Here is a 22283-nt window from a genome sequence, read left to right on the forward strand (position 1 = left end):
ACTTGTGATTTTGCATAAAATCTTGGAAATATAAATTGTTTCAACTGGATCCAGAAATCAAAGGATGACTGGTATGACATTCAGTGACAATGTATTTACTTAGAACATTTTAATGCTGCCTTTCCAGAAACCTGCCCAAGGCAGTTTACAAAATTCCTTAAAAATTAAAAAAAAATTAAAAGATACCAATTAAAATCCAGCATTAAAAATACCCAGCCCAGCATAAAAATATATATCATAAAACAAACCAGACCGTTTAAAATAACAGTTTCTTGCCTAAAATAGTGTTAAAAATCAACCCCTAATTTAAAAAGGGGATTCGTCAGGATTGGAATCATTCATGCAATGCACTTCTGCCCAGAGTTTCCTACAGCTGCCTTTCTGCATCTGCCTATCATCTCATTGTAATGCCATGCCTCACTCTCTCTTAACTTCCACGGTCATGCTGCCATACCACTGTCAATAAATACTGAAGCCGCATCACAGCCAAGTGAATTACCCCAAATTAGGTAACTGGGGGTTTGAAGCACACAGGCATCATATTGATTTTTCCCCCTTGGGAAACGAGGAGAGACACGCCAACACATTGAGTTGGCTGCAACCAGATTTACCACAGGTGAAAAGGGGAGGAAGATGTCCCATTTAACCAACAAAAATCCTGTGGTGGGGATCATGCCACCCACATGGAGAAAAGCCATGTAGGATGCAGCCTGTAGTAAAAAGAACAATTACGGCAGTGCAAATATATCCAGCAGGGCTAGTAAATGTTCTCTTTGGGTTGGTAGGAGTTTTGGGGAAAGGAACAAACTTCTGCTTACCCTCATAGTGTGGGAACACTACCATAAAAGGGAAGTTTGGTAACATTTGCAGACAGCCAAGTATAATTTGAGTTCAAAAATCAGGATCTGACACAGTCCAGACTGGAAAGTGATCGCTCCTGTATGCAATGGAACAATCCAAGGGCTTTGGAGTCTCATAAAATAGCTTGAAGCTAGATAATTTACAACTCATCTCCACTCTACTTGCACTTTATTTCCTGCTTCTTTGTTATGAAATGGACAGCAGCAGGAGGATAATGAAACCTGAAACCGTTTAGTTATATTCTCTGGCTTTCACCTGGAACACATCTCAGTTGAATACATCTCATCTCCATCCTTTTTGCAATAATCATAGCCCATGCATGACAATCATGCCTGATTACTCTTCTCTAGCACTCTCTTTCTGTCTCTCTCCCTCATCTCTTCTCTCCTTATCTGAAACTAATAGAAAAAAGCCTTGATTGGTCTGTTGCAATTGTGGTATCAGAATTTGGCATACAAACTTAAAAACCTGGAGAGGAAGAGGATATTCCTGGAATGTGAGATGAAGTTGGCTGATTGGCAAGGAAGATTCTTTCTCTACACAGTGCACACACTCCAGACAGATCCCCCATGACCCTAGTGTTGATAAGGCACTTGAGATATAGGCAGAAGGAAACAATTATCATCCCAATGGGACCAATGCTTGGTTTTGATGCACTAAGATGTAACACTCAAGCTGTTTTGTTGCATGTGTGGGAAAGGGAGATTAAAATTCAGGAAGGAAGAACAAATGAGCTGCAATCAATCAGCGGGGGGAAAAACGGCTGTTTCAGACCTGAACAAACACATAATCATCCTGGACAATAAGGGAGTCAAAGTCAATATATCCTGGAAAGGGTTTACTTCTTATTGCTTCGGAGCAGTTCTGCATTCTGCAAGTGATGTACTGCGCATCTGAAATTACAAACAAAAGAAAATCATTTTGAATGGTGTTAACTTTATATTGAAATTTATTTTGGCTCTGATTTCATCCACGTACTGACATAATGACCTCTTTAAGTTGGATTAGTTTTAGTGTGGCAGAATGAAGGACAGAAAACAGGAGCATGGGCTCAATCTGCTTCCCTGCTCTCTACTTGCTCTTAGACATTACTGGTGAAAATGCCAGACAAAAACAATGGCTTTTCAGAAGGTGGGAGAAAGATTGGGGCAGTACTGAATGTATGTAAGAATGGCTAAGTGTCTACCCTCCTTGAAGGAATGTCACTAATCATCTTGAATCTGGTTTTGCTTTCCTTGGAATGTTTCCAGTGTTGCACCTGAACAGCAAATTCAAAATGTGCCTTGAACTTCTGTGTTCATTTCTGACAGTTTCTCCTCACTGATGAAGCCAACTCTGATATGTAAGGCTCAGGACTAAAGATTTAAAAAAAAAACAGTTGAAGGGTTTAGGTGACAAGTCGACCAACAGCCATTTGCTGACCTTGATTTTCTAATCAAAACATACATTATGATGTATGATATTTCGGCAGAGGCAGTTTGGAAGTCACGTCCATCTTCTTCTGCCTGATGCATTATACCAGGGTAACCCACCATCCCTTTGCCTTTCAGCAATTTTGGGACCAATGTGGGCTTTAAGTCTGAGAAGCAAGAATCATGCCTAAATGCAAACTTTTAGTAAACAGCACACAGACCACACTTCCTAGGGATTATTTTACAGGATTATTTTAAGAAGGAACTGAAAAAGCTTACAAAAGACTTGGTAATAGTCTAGCAAATCTGCATTAGATACTTAAAATTGTATGATTCTTTAAACAGGTGCACCTACTAGGATTTAAGTGGAACAAATGATTGCTGTCATATCCAATGTAAATAGTGAGGAATTGAATGGCTTTGAGTCAGACCCAAGGGGCAGAGTCATAAACCTATTCTGGTTAGTTCATCACAGAGAATACCTGAATGTTCTGTTTTGACGCTTATTTTTACTGTAGATAACCACAGGTGCATGCTGAGGGAGGCCTTGATTGGACTTGGGTTTTGGCTGCATGTGGTTGGGTCATACGATAAAGGATGGCAGCTGAGAACGGACTACTATAAGAGCGGCCTTCAGGAATCAAGAACTGACAAAGCAGGCAAGCATACAGTTAAGGTTCAGGAAAGGCAGACATAGACTTATGGAAGCTGAGAATGAACTGGTCAGACAAAATATTGAACAAGTACAGCCAGATTCCAACTGAGAAATATTCTTCTTTCCAACCTTCTGTTGCATGTGGGGGTCCTGGTGCTTGTGAGGCTCAAAGCTCTTCTACTTCTGTGTGAGTAGCACTAGGTGATTGGCAATGGGAGCCTAGGAAGTTTTACTGTATTCAAAGGTGCTTACTCTAGTCAGCAAGGTGTGGGCTCCTCCTACTGTACCCACTGTATTCTTTACCTCTGGGATAATTGGGGGGACTACATGGGTCCTGGAGGTGGAGAGGTCAACTTGCTTTATAACTGTTATGCTTTCTCAGGCCCCAACTCTCCCATAACTGTATCACTGTAATACTTAGAGGACTGGAGAAAAGGAAAACAAAAAAGTAGACAAGCCACATATACCACTGAAATAAACTAGTTTTTATCAAGCCTACTGTGTGGTTCCATCAAGCCAATTCCTTCAATCCCCTCATAATCAGGAAAGGAAATGCTAGGTGGTATCCTGAATACAAGCACTGCCCTCATCAAGGACCAGCAGCCCAATGACTTCACTTATAAGAATAAAGTATTTAAAAACAAAACCAAAAGAGATTTGCAGAGATGGGTGCCATCAAAGTAGAAAAGCGGAATTTGGCTTGTGTATGGAAGTTTGTTTTGTTTATTTTTTATTATTAATTCCCAAAGGGACTGTTCTGTTATTGTATTGTTTCAAATGGTTTGGTTTCTGTTGAAACTCCCTTCTAGGGGTGTGCGTCAAGAAAATGTTCTTTTCCATTTTGGTTCCAAGGTGTTCTAGAATAATTGTGTTCCATTACTGTTTGTTCTGGCTGGGGAAGTGCTGTCTTGGAATTAATTCGGGTTCCCCCCCCCGCCCCATTTTCTTGAGTTTTGACCTGTTATGTGCACATTGGCTACACATGCACAGATGTACTCTAGTCCTTTCAACATGGGCGGGGAAACTAGGCTCTGGGGCAACTGTTTTTGCACACAACAGCCCCAAAAGTGCACAGAACACAATCCTTCCTCAAAACTATTGAACCACCAAGTTTGAGAGCATGCAACAATGGGGTACAGTGTTTATGGACTCCAAGGGAAGCTTGAAGAAGGTACACGCCAAGGTGAGTATTGGGCAGCTGCACAGTGTGCACACACACACACACATTGTTCTTTTAGGGAGAAGTTGGGGAAACAAGGCTCTATTCATGTTTTATCAAAAACTGCATTGTCCGGGGTCTGAGCCCCAGCCCCCAGACTTGACAAGAGGGAACAGCAGGGGACAAAAGGGTGGCAGCAACTCCACCCCCCAAGCCAGCAACCAGGGCCAGAACCTACCTACTCCATGGGGAAGGGGCAAAAGGCCAGTACCTCAGAGGGGTGGAGGGGGCAAGGAGAAACCAGCCAGCCCCACCCTCCAGGGGGAAGAGAGGGGGCTAAGCAGGCTGGAGGGAAAGGGACACAGCAGGGAGAAGGTGGGTCCAGCAGCAGCAGCAGCAACCCAAGCAGAGCCCTTACCTGGCAGGAAGAGGACGCCGCCGCTGCAGCCCAGAGCCACACCATGGCTAGAAGACAGCAGCCTGGCTCAGGAGTTGCTAGAAGCCAAGCCTCTCCAGGGGGGGCTGCCACAGGCATTCTGGGGGAGGAGGTGGGTAACCCCGCCCAGCATTGCTGAGCAGGCAGCGCAGAAGCTGGCTACGGTAGCTCCTCATGAGCAGGGCCAGGCAAGCCCAATAGCACAGAGGCTGGCTGGGGCAGCTCCTCGTGAGCAAGGCCAGGCAAGCTCAATAGCACAAGGGCTGGCTGGGGCAGCTCCTTGTGAGCAGGGCCAGGCAAGCTCAGTAGCTCAGAGGCTGGCTGGGGCAGCTCCTCGTGAGCAAGGCCAGGCAAGCTCAATAGTACAAGGGCTGGCTGGGGCAGCTCCTCGTGAGCAAGGCCAAGGAGCCCTCAGCTGGGGATGGCTCACACTCAACCCCACCCTGCCAGCATGGCAAAAGGGCCCAGGAGGGATTAGTGGTTGGAGGGAAACACCTGGAGGAATGCGCAGCTGGGCCCAGTCAGGAGAGGGAACAAGCCTGGAAGGAGGGCGGGGTGGAGAAAGGAAACCCTATAAAGGGTGGCTGGGAAGAGCTCTGCAGTGGTGGGTGTGAGTGAGGAGTGATGATGTGGAGTGAGAGCAGTAGGATGCAAGGGTGGAGGCTTGGAGGAGAGTTCTGGAAGGAGGAGATGGAAGACACAGAGGGTAAGCAGGCCAGGTTGAGCAGGCCAGCGAGTGGACTGAGAGGGAGTCTGGGTGAGGTATACCGCCCCTCCTTCCACAGAGCAGGGTCCTGCAGAGTCCCTGCCCCCCCTGTGACATCAGGAGCAGACCGCCCAGTGCCACGCCCAGCGGCAGCCGCGGCAAGCCCTGACAGCATCATCCAAACCCCCAGCAATCCAATGAGTTTCTCCTCAAAAACATGAAAACTCACACAATAATGGATCCCAAAGAAGATGAGTGTTGGTGGGTGCACACAACAGCTGGAAATTTACTGGCAAAGGGGTGCCAGCACAGAATGCAAGCAGGAGAGAACTCTGTTGCCAATCAGCATAGCACAATAATTTTTTAAAAATAAAACATTTCTGGTTTTGTGACAAAGGGAATAAATTATTACCTTTGAGTCCTGCTGTTAGGTCGTTTCTCTCTGTGTCTTGTAGTTTCATTTCCACAATGAAGGGGACACTCTAATTTAGCGGTGGGCATGAACCAGGAGAAAATGAACCATGTGGTTCATGGTTCATCCCATTTCATGAACCACGAACTTTCACAAACTTGCCCCAGGTTGTGAACTGGTTTGTAGTTCGTGGGGTTTAAATACCCCTTTCCATGCTGCTGCAAAGCAGCATGGAAAGGGGCATTTCACCCCCTACCAGTTTGGATCAGCTGCTTGGCCAGGAGATCCTCGACAAGCAGCTGATCTGGGGGTTTAAATGCTCCTTTCTGTGCTGCTTCGCAGCAGCAGGGAAAGGAGCATTCCCCACACTGGCTTGGATCAGCTGCTTGTTGGGGAGATCCCTGACAAGCAGCTGATCTGGGGGTTTATATGGCCCTTTTTTGTGCTGCTTCGCAGTGGCACAGAAAGGGGCATTTCACCCCTGCAGGCTTGGATCAGCTGCTTGGCCAGGAGATCCTCGACAAGCAGCTGATCTGGGGGTTTAAATGCTCCTTTCTGTGCTGCTTCGCAGCAGCAGGGAAAAGAGCATTCCCCACACTGGCTTGGATCACCTGCTTGTTGGGGAGATCCCTGACAAGCAGCTGATCTGGGGGTTTATATGGCCCTTTTTTGTGCTGCTTCGCAGTGGCACAGAAAGGGGCATTTCACCCCTGCAGGCTTGGATCAGCTGCTTGTCAGGGATTTCCCCAACAAGCAGCTGATGGGGAGGGGTTAAATGCCCCTTTCCATGCCGCTTCACAACAAATGAACCAAACAAACTGGCAGACCAGTTTGTGGAAGTTCTTGGAAAATGGGCTTCCATGAACCGCTGGTTTACAAAGCACGAACCGGCCCAGTTCGTGACAAACTTTAGTTCATCTTGCTGTTCATGCCCATCTCGACTCTAATCTGTTTTACAGAAGCCCAAGTTAAAGAGGGAGACTGGACAAGTTGTTTCCAAATAAAACTGTTAACCCAAAGTTGAATGAAAAGGAAAATGGAGAAATCACAAGAAGACATGACAAGAGTGTACCATAACGTGCCAGAAAATTAAAAAAAAAATCTGATGAGATCAGTTCATCCATGTAGAATACTGATCTGGAAAGACTTGAGTGTGTGTGCATGTGCGAGTATGCAATGTATACTCCTGCTTCCTCCAGGTCATTTAACTCTGGGTTAACAGCTTTAATCAGAAAAGCCCAAGAAGCTAAAAGGGTTTCTGGGCAAGATGAAATTCCTCCTGGTGTTCCTCCACCTGCTATCTTTGGGGGGTCTTCTTTAGTCACAATGGTGGCACTGGCACCATGGCGCCTAAGTGAAGGATAGCAGCAGCGGAAGGACACTGAATGGGCATGAACCAGCTCCATATACCTGAGACTTCTTCAGTGTGGCTTTACTTTAATAATTGCTTTTCTTTCCAATTTTCATTCTAATCTGCTTAATATGAGCCTTTGCAGCAACCAGGGGTTCAGTGTCAGCCTTTCATTGACCTGATCATAAAAATGCACAGAATGGTGATGGTGATGGTGATGCTAGCGCTGGTGGCACTGTGCCATATGCTTCTCCCTAGGAAGAGCTGAAGAAAAAATGCACTCATGCACCCTGCACACATCCCCTTCCCACCAAAGGAATGAATGCTAAGGGTTCAGTTTCTCCCCTTGGATCCAATTGGTTGGATCATTGATGAGTGCAGTCAGACTTGCCATCAAGGAAAACACAATGCTGGCAGACAACCCACCTGCACTGCCTGGTCTGCACAGTCAGTCTCTGTGTGGTAAGAACCAAAACAAACAAACTTTTCAGTGGGGGACCCATTAGAGCCTCATTTTCCAAATTTGTTCTGCTGTTTCAGAAGCCACTTTAACCAGCCAAACCAGCCATTTCTGCGTGTATTTTCCCCATTATCCACACCCCTACCCCTTCCTCACTAAGGAAAGCTCCTAAACAAAAAGAAAGAAAATCATGGGTTTCTTTAGTTAGAAGCTGTTTACATAAGAAATTTGTTTCATTTTGGTATTAATTACTATAATAAAGACCCCATTTTTGAAATTATTGTAGTTAATAATGAAAGGAATGCACAAGTCTAAGGGGAATAACAGGAAAATAAATAAGTAACACACTGCAGCAGACTTTTCACTATAATTGTTTCATCTTAAAAGTTTTTTGAGATAGTATTCAGCAAAAGTTCCTCTCTTGGTATTCAGTCCATGTGGATTCTTTGTTTATCTAGTGATACAGGAAGCACTTCATCACTTACAGTTAATTCTTGTCAATTAATATATTCTGATGCTGAGATTTGGAATTAATTTCATTCCTTCTCTAGCACAGATGTTCTCTCTCCTCTCAGTAATTGGGATGTTATGCTTCTCATTTCCCACATTCTCATCTCCAACAACAGCTGCTGTTTTGATTGTTACGGTAACAGTGAAAACATACTGGATCTTGACTAGGAAAAGGGATGGGGAATTGCCTTACTGGATCAAGTCAAAACTGACCAAATAGCTTTGTTGAATGGTCTTTCTTGCTTTGACCAGCAGCCAGAATGAGAAAAAGCCTAACACAAAAATGTAAACACACAACACTGATTTCAATACATTTTTTAAAGATAGGTGGTCAGGATCAGTGGAAAAGTACATTCCCTGAAAATTTGGCAGCATTTGGTTGAAAAATGTCCCTACAAACCCCCGGATAGTTTTCCCCGTAGGGATTAGATCCAATGAGGAGACACTGAGCCCTTAGTGTTCACTCCATTGGTGGAAAGTGGATTTATGGGGCACACATGAGTACATTTTTTCTACAGCACTTCCTGGTCAATGGCACTAGGACTGAGTGGCTCATATGGGTTGCTTTGTGCAGGGAAGGGGAGCAGCAGATGGCACAGTACTAGCATTACCATCGCCATCCCTTTCTGTGAGTTTTTATACAAAAAGCAAGGAAAGGTCGGCAACATTCACGCAGGCATGCAAATATGGATTTGAGAAGAGGGGGGGTCTCCTTCAGCCTCCAAGTCCCCGGCTGCTGCAAAAGCTCACGTTCTGCAGATTAGGGGGGAAATTTGAAAGAAAATTTGAAAGTACAGTATAGATCCATTAAAACCAGAAAGAAAAAGCAATTAATAAAGGAGAGACCCACTGAGGAGGTCCCAAGCATGTGAACCATGTTCATGTCCATTCAGCAACCTTCTGTTGCTGCTGTCCTTCTGTTAGGTGACATGGTGCCAGGACCACCACTGTGACTAAAGAAATCCCTCAAAGATAGCAGGTGAAGGAGCACCAGGAGAAATTTCACCTTGCCCAGAAAGCCTTCTGTTTTTTTGGACTTCTCATATTAAAACTGTTAACCAAGAGTTAAATGATGTGGAGACAGCAGGAGTATGCATTGCCCACTCGCACACAGCCCCCACCCCCAAGTCTTCCCAGATCCATATTCCATGTAGAAGGCTTGATCTAGTCAGATTTCTTTCTTTCTGCTTGTCCTCCTGTGACTTCTCCTTTTTCTTTTTCATTCAACTCTGGGTTAACAGTTTTAGTTGGAAAGGAGACTGGCAGCCAGCAACCTGTCTAGTCTCCCACTTTTACTAGTAAAAAACAGGAGTAAAAGAGGGCCATCATCCCTCTACTTCCCCTCCTATAAAGGAAAAACCAACATCTAACACTCCTTTTTTGTGAGCTTTTACATACAAGCGGAGACCACAGACTTACCTGGGGTCCTGTTTGCTGCCGGTGCCTGGGGGAGCGCGGGGCCCGGGCCGGCTGCCATGTTCGAGGGCTCGCCCAGCATGCCAAGGGTGGGCCCTCGTCCAATCAGTTTAAACCCTGGCCACCCAGTCAGGAGCGGCCCGGGTAGGTGACGGGGGAGGGGGTGGAGCCTGGCTGGCCGCAGGTTTCCCTCTGGTCCGGCAGTCGGGTATTTAACCCGCTGCCATACTCGCTCCCCCGCACTTCGGCTCAGCGCGGCTCACGGACACTTCGTCTTCGGCTGCGAACATCGGAGGACGTTCGGAGCCGAGCAGAGGAGGCGAGGACGAGGCAAAAGGAAGCGGCAGAAGCCCGGGCAGAGCGGAGCTGTTCCGGCCGCCGGAGGGGTCTAGCTGAGCCCCTCGTGCTGCGGCGCGGCGCTCGGACAGTGAGGCTTCAGGCCCAGCGGAAGAGGAAGCATCCATCGGTGTGGGCAGGCGAGCCACGTGCAGCGGAGGTCCAGGAAGCGGCGGAAGACGACGGCTGCGGTCCTGCGAGCAAGGGGCTTAGCTGAACCCCGCGCTCCAGGAATAGTAGGGAGAGAGGCCGCACGCCTCCTGGCCACAGGCATAGCCTTTCTCTCGGAAGGAAGGGGGGGCTAGCCATCAGCCCCGAGAGCCATGGCCCCATCAAAGTGGGCCGCAGCGGGCGGTGCGGGCTCTTCTGGGAGGGGGAAGGCTCCCGGCAAGGGGGGGGCCACGAGTGGCTGCCAACAAGGGGGCTGGCAAGGCAACAAGAGGGGCTAAAAAATCTGCACAGAGTGCTGCATCCCCCTGCATGCCTCCTTCTCGGCCTTCATCCTCTGGGGTGGGGGGGGCTGGCTGGAGGCGGATGCCTGCCCACCACCAGGGTGGGAGAGCTGGGTTTTCCCAGCCGCCTCATGCCTTGTGGACAGCCACAGGCACTAGGAGGAAGGCGCAGAAGCCTACCTCAGCAACAGGCCAGGGGAGGGCAAAGGGAGGTGCCGGGCAAGCTGCAGAGGGCACCAACCCCAGCACACTGCAAAGCATCACCTGGGCCCTGGAGCTCCTCACAGCCCGGGTGGAGCACCTGGGGAACTCCGGGCCTGGGGTGATTCAACCTGTCCCGGAGCCCGTCGAGGTCCCTCAGCAGAGAACACGCAAGTCGTCCAGGGGAAGCAAGGCAGGGAAACCCAGGCCACAAAGAGCGCTCCCCCTCAACTTCTGAGGAGTCGGGCAGCAGGGAGCGGCAGAGGGGATCCAAGAGGAGGAAGACATCGAAGAGGAGAACCCATCGCCGGAGCCAGGAGCAGACAGACAGTGATGAGAGTTCAGGTGAGTCCTCTTCCTCCGAGGATGGGGCCCCAGGGGAAGATTACTGGGTGGCGGCTGCTGGTGTCCCTGGCCTCCCCGCATGGGCTCAACGCAGGAGGACCAAGGCTCACAGGGGGGAGGGCGATCCCCGGGCAGTATGGGGTGAGGAGGAGGCCCCTCCTTTAGGCCCCTGCAAGGACAGGGTGGAGTTGTACCTAAACAGGGAGTAAAGCGGATTAGGGTGCACCCTTCATTGAGGGAATTAAACTACAAGGCACAGGGAAACAGAGCTTAACAGCAAGACTCAAAGATAATAATTTATTGGCTTTGTCACTAAAGCAGGATTTTTTTGCTGTTATTTTGCTGTGCCGGTTAGCAATGGAGTGATCTCTTGCTTGCATGCTGTGCTGACATGTCATGCCACTGCAGCTTTGCCAGTAAGATTGCATTCTGTGCACCCACTAACATTCACCTTCTTGGGGGTTCACTGTTGTGTGAGTTTTTATGTTCTTGAGGAGAAACTTATTGGATTGATGGGATTTTGGAAGATGCGTTTTTTCATTAAGCATAAATAGAGTTTTGTTTCCCCATTCCCCCTTCCCCTCAGAAAAGAACAGTGTGTGTGTGAGAGCACAGCTGCTGAACACTTGCCTTGACATATACCTTTCCCAAGCATTCTTCAAGGTCCATAAACAAGAAACCCGATTGTTTTGTGCTCTCAAACTCAATGGGTCGATGGTTTAGAGCTGTGTTCTATGCAATTTTGGTGCCAACACATGCAAAAACAGCCACCCCAGAGCCACATTTCTCCACCCCTCCTTGAAAAGAACAGCATGCACCTGTGCATGTGCAGCCAATGCCCTTCTTGCAAGTAAAGAATGGGCTGGAACTCATGAACATGGAAAAACTAAATGGATCAGATCCAAGCTGGAGTTGGCCCACCCGTAACAAATCAGTAATGGAACAATTATTCTAGAAGCCCCAGAACTGAAACCGAAATGGAAATTTTCTCGGTGAACATCCCTACTAAGGCCAAATCATTTGCAATATTGGGGTTGGATGGCATCTTCTGGCAAAACCCAGCTCTGTCTATCCTTATCCAAATTTCCTGGCAATGCAGTAATGGTCCTGAAACACTGCCTATATGTTGTAGCTAAATGGTTAAAAATGAACATGTTGAAACTAAATCCTGACAAGACAGAGGTAATATGGGTTGGGAAGGTGGAGATTTTGAAGGGTATTTTGCTTCCCCCCGCCCCTTTGCTGGAGTTCAGTTGACCCTTGTTGACTTGATTAAGCACCTTGGGGTAATACCAGATCCAACATTACTGCTGGAGAAGCAAATTAATTCAGTTGCAAAAAATGCTTTCTTTCAACACAGTTTAGCCAGGATAGATGGCACCCTACTTTGACATGTCTAATTTGGTCACCTGGATCTGGTAACATCAGCGCTAGACTGCACCTGATACAGAATGCTGCAACTTCGCTATTATCAGCAGCTAAGCAGAGCATGCATATTACTCCCATTCTAGTATAACTCCATTGGCTGCCCATCACTTAATGGGTTCAATTTACAGCGCTGGCTATCACATACAAAGCCCTTCACAGCCTTGGACCCGCATATCTGCAGGACCACCTTTCCCTCTATCCTTTAGTGTGATAGCTTCACTCATCTGAGCAGGGTCTTCTGAATATGTGACCATGCAAATGGGTATGATCAACAACTGCCCATAAATGTGCATTTTCTGTTATGTCCCCTACCTTATGGAATGGCTACATGATGACTGATGAGGTCAAGAAGACTCCCACTCTGCTGGCATTCTACAAATTATGCAAAACTAAATTTTTAGGAGGTCATTCTTACACAGGTGATAGTCATGTTATTACTTATGCTTTATTTCAGTTTTTTTTCTGATTTCTGCTCGGTTTTAGATTTTTGCAATCCTCTTCGGCTTTGGCATGGGCGCAGCTACGCAGAGCGCCAGTAGGCCTGAACTACCACTCCCAGGCACAGACAGGGACAGCACAGGTTCCAGCTCTGTGGAAGGAGGGAAGGTATACATCACCCTTGCTCCCTCTCTACCACTTGCAGACCTGCTCAACCTGTTGAGCACCCTTCCACCCCTGCTTTCTTGCCTCCAACCCTTGTCCTCCTCTCCTCTCTACATCTCTCTTTGCTCATGTCCTCTCCTAAGCTCTCCACTCCACCTCTCTATCACTGCTCCTACACAACCCACCACAAGCTCCCTACTGAGCCTGCCCTTATATGGCTTCTCCCAACTTGCCCCTTCCTTCCTGCCAGGCTCTGCCCTATCCCTGATGCCCTCCAGCTGGGTATGCCCTCAGGTGTTTCCTCTCTCATCCCAGTCTCTCCCTGCTCTCCTATTCTTTCCTGCAGGGTGAGGCTAGATGTAACCCAGCTGGTGGCACCCTCAGGCGTTCCTCCTCTCATTCCTCCTTGCTCCCTTATCCTTTCCTGCAGGGTCGGGCTGGCAGGGCCTTTCCAAGCAATGCGGCTTGGCTGCCTCTGCCTCTGCACACGAGTAGAGATGGGCACAAACAGCAATACGAACTAAAAAAAGCCACGGACAGCCCAATCAGGTGTTTGCAAACAAGCTGTTCTGAGGCCCCATTCTAAACAAACTCTAAACGAACAGGTGTTCGTTGCAAGCCTCGTTCGTTGCTGTTCATCAAGCCAGACAGTCTGGCACCTGCAATCAATTCCCTTGGAAACCGGAGGCAGAAACTGCTTGAATTCTGTCTGAACTCCTGCTGTTGCCCTGGAAACCCCAATCAAAGCCCAATTTAGCTTGATAGGCAGGTCTTCCTTTCAAGTGTGGAGCTCCAAATTTGTTACAAGGAAGCAAAGAGCAGGGGGGAGGAGGGCTCCCAGCTCTGGTTTTGCAGACAGTGAGGGAGAAACAGTTGCTGTTGGCATTTTGAGAGAGAGACAGGGAAAGTGCATTGGAACTTGAATTTTCTTTGTGTGTGGTGGGATAGGGATCTACCTCTTCAGGTTCCAGGGCTGCTGCCAGGATCTGGGCCAAGCTATTATTTATTACTGGTACCTTTCCTGCTGCTTGCTCAGGTAAGGTTTCTGGGAGTGGTGCGGTAGGGATCTACCCTTTTAGGTCCCAGAGCTGCTGCCAGGCCCTGGGGTCAAGCTATTATTTATTATTGGTACATTTCCTGCTGCCTGCTCAGGTAGGGTTTCTGGGAGTGGTGTGGTAGGGATCTTGATGGCTGGAAGAGAGGCTACTGGCCCCCATGAACAACGAACATGTTCGTGAACAGGGCATGTTTGTCAATGTTCATTGTTCATGGATGGCAAACAACAACAAACACCATGTTTGTTTTTTTCTCTTCGTGCCCATGTCTACTCATGAGGAGCCACCCTGGCCTCCTGGGTTATTCTTTCCTGCAGGATGGGGCTGGCAGGCCCTTTCCAGATAATGTGGCTTGGCTGCCTCTGCCTCTGCTCACAAGGAGCCACCCTGGCCTCTTGGGTTCTGGCCAGTTCCCCAAGGTAAACTTGGCTGCTGGTTTCCCCCAGGACTTGGGCAGGGGCATCTAGTCCTTTTTTTCCTGGCATCAGTGTCCCAGGTAGGCATGTGTGCCTCTTGCCCTTTACGGCTTGGTTAGGCAGCGTGTGCCTGGCTGGCTTCTCCAGCTGGCTCCTTTTCTCCCTCCCTCTCCACTGGCTGGAGTTGCATCAACTCCTCTAGGCTCTCTGCGTCTGCTGCTGGGTCAATCTGCAGGTAAGGGGTCTGTGGCAAGTCCGGGGTGCTTGGGGTACTTGCCTCTGGACAAATCCTATTCCTATTACATTGCTTATTGGATGTAACGTCCTGTTGATTTTATTGATTTACACTGTGCAATCTGCCTTGAGTCTCAGTAAGTAAAGAGGACTATAAATAAGATAAATTAATTAATTAAAAATAAGAAAATGGAATGGAAACTGGCAGCAGGATCACACGAAGAAGAATCACACTAATAACAGCAATTAGATGGCTAAATTAAACTCATCTTCATTTGACAGGCAAATAAATGTGTGGAAACAGGCCAATAATGGATGAAAAACAGAGTAAATGAGATAAGTAAACTATGCAGGTAAGGATAGAAGCTATGGAATAAAAAGCTTCTCAGTTCAAAATTCCTGACATGGAAGTGACCACAGACAGGATTTCTAGCTGTCTTTAAACCCAGAGATGAGCTATGCCTGGAATGAATTGCTTTTTGGCCTTCCAAGGAAGGGCCTATAAAAAATAATAAATAGACAACAGCAGAAGCTCTGCAGAGACAGCTCTTGAAGCAGTGGCAGCCTGCAGTACATACTTCTGGGCAAAACTCAGATATTTTCAGTTACAGCAATGACAGTCAGCACAGCCAACTTCAATCTGTGTCTTTACTTTTGGGGGCCAGAAAAGGCCATCTTCTAGTGAAGATGGCGGAGTAATCAGAAGCAACTCTGTGCCGCTCCTATCCCTTTTGGGTGTTATGCAATTATTTGGACCTGCCATCATTGATATAGTGGTAATTTGCCTTATTTACTGTTCTATATTCTCTTTTGCTTTCAATTTGAGATAATAACTTTGAACTATGAGCCGTAAGGGGAAAGATACATAGACGTCCCCTCCTCCCCCTCCTTCCTCCAGTGGAGCTGGTGCAGAAGCTCAGGGAGAAGTAATGTCTCTGTTGAAAAATATGGAGGATCAGCTGAAAAAACAATCTGAGCAACTAAAACAACTTTCCGCTAATGATATGGCAACTGATAAATAAATTCAACAACTGTGGGAGTCGACTGAAGCTATTGGTATGCAAGTTCAACAGATGGAGACTAAAATTGCTGCTTTGAAAGACTGAACAATCGCTCATGGGAAAGCTGTCTTAGCTTCACATAATATTCTCTCTAACTGAATCTCTCATCTAGAGATTTATGACTGGTACAGTGGCATAGCATGTGGGGGGCAAGAAGGGCCGTCACCCCAGGTTCATAATTTTTATAGGGTGCCATGCCAAGGAGAGCCTGTGCTCCATCTGCGGGAGGCCACCCACGCCACCCTGGCTGCCTGCCACAAGGATGGAGTGGCTGGCTTGGTAGGTGCTGAGATGGCTATCCGGCGGTTGAGGAACGTGCTGAGCTGGCAGCGGTGGCATGGGCAGGGAAGCAAATGGCCCGAATCATGGGCACGCTCCTGGGGGTGGCGCATAACTATTAGGGGGTGAGGTGCGGTGCCAAGGAGAGCCTCCGCTGTATCTTTGCCATGGGATAAATTAATTAATTAAACTTTAATATTTCACTTCTATTTAAAAACCTTTATTCTATCTTTCCCATCTATCTTCATGTCTATTGATATGCATTACTCAAGTCTTTCTTTATGTCATTCTCTATTTTAATTTAAATTTAATCTTGATTTTCAGCTATATAATAAAAAAACCTTCAATTTTTCTTGAAATTCTGAAATTGGTCTATTGTGTATAAAAGATGTTAATTTTGCCATTGTCACACATTCATTCATTTTATTCTTCCATTCCTTCAGATCTGTACATTTCACTGCCTTTCATTTTGCTGTGTTTTCTAGGCTTAATTGCCATGCAGGGTTGGGAAATCAACCCAAGTCTATCTCTTTACTGGTAAGGGATGCTCTTGCTCTTATGTCTAAAGGAATGCCAAAGGATTTGGGGGTTCTTTTTAATGAGAGGGCTTAAAGATCTTCTGTTTCCTATCAACATGAACAACATCAAAGCAAAGTCAGAGGCAGTCCACCTTGGGCTCTTTTGGAGGCCTCTTTTTTGGAGCCACTTTTTAAGAGGAACACATTAGGGTCTACTTATATTAAAATGGGTTTTATTCCTCCAACGATTTAGACAGCTAAAGAAGTAGGGCATATAACATCACAACAATATCAATCTGACCCGTTCTCATATGCTAAATTAACATTATGGTCAAATCCTGATTTAAACATTGGGAAGAAATCTTTCTTATGGAAGGCTTGGACGGATAAGGGATTTTTTACTTTAGATAGGTGATGATGATGAGTTTTTGTCATTTTTCCAATTGAGGTCTAAATATGATTTGCCAACTTCTGCTGAATGCAATGTTTACAATTGCAACATTTGTTGGGGTACAAATATGGTCTGGCAGCGTTGAGTCCTTCAGAATCTCCCACAATTTGAGAGATTCTTACTGAATCAATACAGAAAGCGAAATATGCAATATTTGTATATAAATATTTGAGATCAGTTAATAAATATGATACACAGGATCTTAGAGATGAATGGAATAAAGATCTGGAGCATCCAATTTTGTTAAAGTAATAGGATAAGGCTTTAAGCCATATAATGTTGCTACCATAGATCTTAAGCTGAAATTTATTCAGTAAAAAATTGTTTAGGTTATACTGGACACCACAATGTTTTTTTTTTTTTTTTTTACTAAAGGATACACACAGTGCCTGTTGGCAGTGTAATTTGCAAAATGCATCTCTTGAGTATATGTTTTGGTCATGTTTAGTCATTCGGCCTTTTCATGAGCAAGTTATTAGTCATATTAACTGTGTGTTAGAAAACTCTTCTTTTTTTTTTTTAGGATGTTAATGCACTGTCAAACTACTTACTTGTCCCTTGGAATCCAACCGATGGTCAATGAAAATGGACCTTACAGTTGCTAAAAGACTTTGGAATGACAAAAGCCCACTTCTTGTAAATCACTGGACTGAAAACTTTATGAACCTATCAACATTTGAACGTATCACATATAGAAGGCAACTGAACGTGGACTTATATTTTGATATTTGGAAATATTTTATATATACCTATGTATAGATTTGCCAACAGTGTTTTTGTAGCCAGCACTGTATTCTTTTTTTCTTTTTAAATTTTTAAAATGTTTTTGCACTAATAAAAAATTTAAAAAAGAAAAAAGGCTATATGAGGTATAAGGACCTTGGTCAAGTAGCCAGCTTCTCCTCTTTCATGCATGGTGACATTACATGTTAATATCATTATGCCCAATAGGAAGAGAGCCTCTTTGAGCAGATGCTACTTGGGAGTATGTTATCTGAGACTTACTGACTATCTGATTGTCCCTAAGTGTAGTATACAGAATGATTCTGTTCCAAGATTTTCACTGTAGGCTTTGAAGCACTGGGCATAATTTGCCGCTCACCAAGCTCAAACACAACAGTTCAGAAGACACTATGTTAACTGAAAGTGTTCTTAAGCCCTGAAAGTAATTGCAGCCCCAGCCGGAAGTAAGAGACAGACACAGGCTTGGATAAAATGGGCCGTTTATTAAAATGACCATAAAGATAATGCACGGCAAGAGCTAACTAAGCGGTACAGGTCAAGCCCTGGGGTCAGCACACTGACCACCACCTTGCCTGTCTGGGCGAGCCCCGGGTGTAGGCCATCTCATGAATGGCTGCAACCCGGCCAGCTAGGCCACAGGATCCCCACTCAAGCACCTGTTGCACCCCAGCCATCTAGCATGAGGTTAGGCCTTGTGCCAGGGGATCCCCTCAGGCGTCTACCCCCCCCAACGGTAGCCGCCACAAGCATACCGTCCAAATGGCAGACCCAGTTCCCCAACCTTAGGGAATGCCACAGGGGCTCACCGGCCCACACCCTATTCCCAAAATCTCCTGCCAACTAGTGACTAACAGCACAACCCAACAATAACTCAGAACACTGCCATTAGTGCAAGGTAGGCGAAAAAAACCCCTTCCCAAAAGCCAATCAGGGAAAAGAGGGAAAAAATTCCTACCTGGCTCTGGACACAGCAGCCGGCACCTAGCAATCCACCAGGCTGCAGAAAATGGCCACCAGGCTACACAAAATGGCCCCCACACCGGCAGGCTCTTGGCCTCCACCCCCAGTATTAGCCAACAAGAAAGGCAGGCTCCTGTCCCACCCCCTCTCACTCAGAAGGGGTTAGGCTCAATTCACCGCCCAGGCCCCTTTGCTCATTAGCAAGTGGGGAGGGGAGTTGGGGGGGGAGAGATGACAGAATTGGTGGGGGCAAACCGGCAAATTATGTGGCAGGGGGGTGAGAGATAACTGAAACAGTGTGAACAGGCAAATTACCCCCCCACTCCCTGGGTCATCCACGGCCACCCCTAAGCCCCCAACCCCTCGGAAGCCGTGTTAACGCTTAAACAATGCAGCCACCACTGCTTCAGCGGCCGGACGAGCCGCAGATGAGCCCACCAGAGAAATGGCCCTCAAGGCTGAAAAAAATGCTGCTGCAGCCGCAGCACAGGCCGGAGACGAAAAGCGGCTCCCTCAGCCGACCGCTGCCGCCGACCAATGGCCCGGCAGATGTCTTGGGGCCGGTCGCCTTCCAAAGGCGCTGACGCTGAAGCTGCGGCCAAGGCCACCAGGCCTCGCTTCGACGCTCGGGGGGAGGCTGGAAAACGTTCCTGCCTCTCCGAGCAATCGAAGCAACTGCTGCCAGGGAAAGCAGAGCCTGCGCACAACAGCGCTTGGCTCCGCCCCCACCGGCGAGTCCCCGGATGCCCGGGAAGGGAGCCTGTCTCCCTCTCCAGGCGGGGCTCCAAAGGACGGCTCCCAGCCCTAAGTGGCTGGGAGAGCCGCACTGCATTTGTTTTACTCAAAAAGACAAAAGCATTTTGTCATTTCTCCTGCTGTCATTCTTTTCCACTACATTTTCAAAGCCAATTTCAAACTCAAAGTAATAAACAGGGGACAGAAAAACAAATAAATGTGGAAACATGCTATAAGCTGAATATGAGCATCTTCTGAAGAGAAATGCAAAAGTGAACAGCAGTTTCTTATTCATACTTTCATTTGGGGGGGGAGTCAAAATGGTTTTTTAGTCTTCAAGAAACTAGTAAACATAAATATATATTTTAGTTACTTGCAGCACAATTCTCGGGGGGAGGGGGAGATTGTGCAAGGAGCTGACTAGTAGGAATGCCAGAGCTGTGCCATGGTGGCACCTTGCTTGTGCCAAGCACTGATTTGGCATTCTCATGCCCCCCCCCCACTACTGGTGCGACTTTCGGTTGGTAAAAGATGAGGTGAGCCCAGGGACATGGCAGGAGTTAATTCCATCTCTTTTAGGAATAAAACACCGTGGCCTGATTTGAATGTGCAGAGTGCTTGCAGACTGAAAGGCTTGATACTTTGTATAGTTTCTTTATCTGTAGCTGCTGAACTAGCCCCTCCCTGCTCTGAGTGAAGATTGTGTTCTGTTCTGTGTCAGTTGAAAAATATCTGTTGCTGAAACTGCCTCTCTCTCCTGTACAAGGCATGAACGTTTCTCTCAGTTTGTTGTTTATCTTATTGTAAATAGTTTTTAAATGAAATTCTTCTTTAACTAAGCAAACTTATCTTAAATTATTTTTCTTCTCACTGGACTTCACTGTGTACTCTGCTACATGCATATATATGTGTGGAAAGGTGGTATATCCTGCACCAGGTGATTGATGGGATATTGCCTCACACAGAGATATTCACATCTCTCCCCCCTCAGATCTCTAACCAGCTCGATCCCAGAAATGCCTTCCAGAATCAGCATGCCTGCAAAATCTGTGGCATAGTTCACGGGGACCTAAAGAATTCAGAAAAAACAAACTCCCTCAACAGCCACTATGTTCCTCATTCCTTGGGAAACATAGGGGACGATGAGTGCCGTGCATAGCATCCATTGCCTTCTGGATGAAACCCCTCCCTCCTACCATAGCCAATGATGGCACTTGACAATATAAACCTCAGTCTGTGCATGGCCAGGCAAGATGCCAAGTCACTCAACACGAGGTTATGTTGGTTAGTCCTGTGACCATGGGACTTAGCATCTTGTACCATTCTCATGGCTCAAAAAACACGGGGGCAGTAAGTACACCATGCAGGATCACACCTCACCCACAGGTTACATCAGTGGGGGAAGCAGCTACAGGGGGCTAGCAGATCCCTGAAGCCCTATATCACCCCATGGAAGATACCCCTGTGCCATCACAAGGGCACACCCTGGTACTCTCCCTCCAGCATGATGACCTGGAGTAGCAACTGTAGAATGCATCTGTCCCAATATCCTGTGTGGCAGCAACAACTGATTGCTTGCCAAACATTCCTGCAGCCATACTACCATTGTTCTTTTCCTGTCTGCTGGAAAGACCCTCTTGGTGATCAATCCCCGTGCTGTCCAGCAGCTCGCATCAGGAACCATCCATGGCAGCAACAGGATTGGCCAAAGACCTCCCAGAGGCTCCCCTGCCTAGCCCTCGGAGCAACAGTCTGGCAACACAAGGCTGGGTCCCCTAATGGCCCCAAACCTTGGAGGTGGACAATGGCCTGGTGTTGGTAATGCTGTCATGGAGTCAAAAGCAGTGCACAAGCTTGTAGCAACAATAATTTAACTGTGATTTCCCCCACATTTATCCAGGTATTGCTCTTCAATTTCATTTATAAAGTAAACGTATGTTGGTTCTTACAATCAGATATATACACATACATGCAGGATGGACATGCCTTAACTGTAACATGTGAACAAGACACTGGAGAGTCTATTTTTAGCTCCAGAATATCCTTGTGAACTGTTATATACACTGAGAATGATTTTATCGGGACCAAATCCAGATAGAAACATGCAACTGTCACCAGATCTCTCCAGTACATCCCTTATTTTTTCATTCCTGGCATTTAAATACATGATGCAATTTACTACACAAAAGCAAAAATACTTACGACCATCCACTGTCTTTGCCTCTAAGTGGACAATGTCTGGCTCTTTACTGGTTCCCATCCTAGACCTGGAAAAGTAGAAACCAAAATGTGTGTGTATATTTCTATAATTAGACAGAATATTTCTGCTGTGAACAACTTAAGTCTGTTTGTTTAAATGAATATTTAATGTGAAATATTTTGCCATTTATTCAAACAAATGAAATGCAAAATTCCCCATTAATTTTCTGGCACGTTATTGATTCAAATATTAAATGATGATAGGCCAGAATGACTAGAAAACAAAATATACTTATTTGCTTATAGAATTAGAAGCAACAAAATACATTCTGCAAATTATATGAATGGAATAAGGTGTTCTGGTAAAAACAATATAATTCAATACAATTCATCTATACAGTCTTCCAGAGAAAGCTCTATAACCTCACTATGGTTTGTAATGTACCACTTATTTATGGCTCTATGGTAAAGACTGTACAAACATGTGGACATCCATGGAGCATCATTATGGAGGCCATTTCTGGCCATTTTTCATCCCACTCCTTAATTTTTTCAAGGGCACGGGATTGGAGCCAAAGGTAAAGATTTACCTGCCATAGATGGCGGAATGGTAAATTTAATTTGTTTGTTTAAAACATTTATACACCACCTTTCCATCTAAATAAAGTCCCTAAGGCAGCAAACATCAGAAATTAAAACATTTAAAATATTAAAATATTATAAAAGTGCATAAATACAATAAAACATATAGACACATAAACAAACACATACCCACACAACCAGGAAGGAGGGCCCATAAGAGTTTACTGAGGGTACGCCAAACTAAACAAAAAAGTCTTCACTCACTGGAGACTGAATGCTCCAGTAACAGAGGAAGAAATCATACAA

General features: G+C 46.3%; 1 protein-coding gene across 1 annotated transcript in view; it reads right to left on the reverse strand.

The window, feature by feature from the left end:
- The window catches only part of SORCS1 (sortilin related VPS10 domain containing receptor 1), a 699625-nt gene that overhangs the window by 159507 nt on the left and 517835 nt on the right, over window positions 1-22283 (reverse strand). Inside the window, exons 6-7 of the mRNA XM_054983089.1 lie at window positions 21399-21463; window positions 1636-1754 (exon numbers count right to left, since the gene is read on the reverse strand). Coding sequence (XP_054839064.1) covers window positions 1636-1754; window positions 21399-21463 — 184 coding nt within the window. The remainder of the gene's footprint in view (window positions 1-1635; window positions 1755-21398; window positions 21464-22283) is intronic.

Source organism: Eublepharis macularius, chromosome 6, assembly GCF_028583425.1.
Source record: "Eublepharis macularius isolate TG4126 chromosome 6, MPM_Emac_v1.0, whole genome shotgun sequence".
Lineage (NCBI taxonomy): Eukaryota > Metazoa > Chordata > Lepidosauria > Squamata > Eublepharidae > Eublepharis > Eublepharis macularius.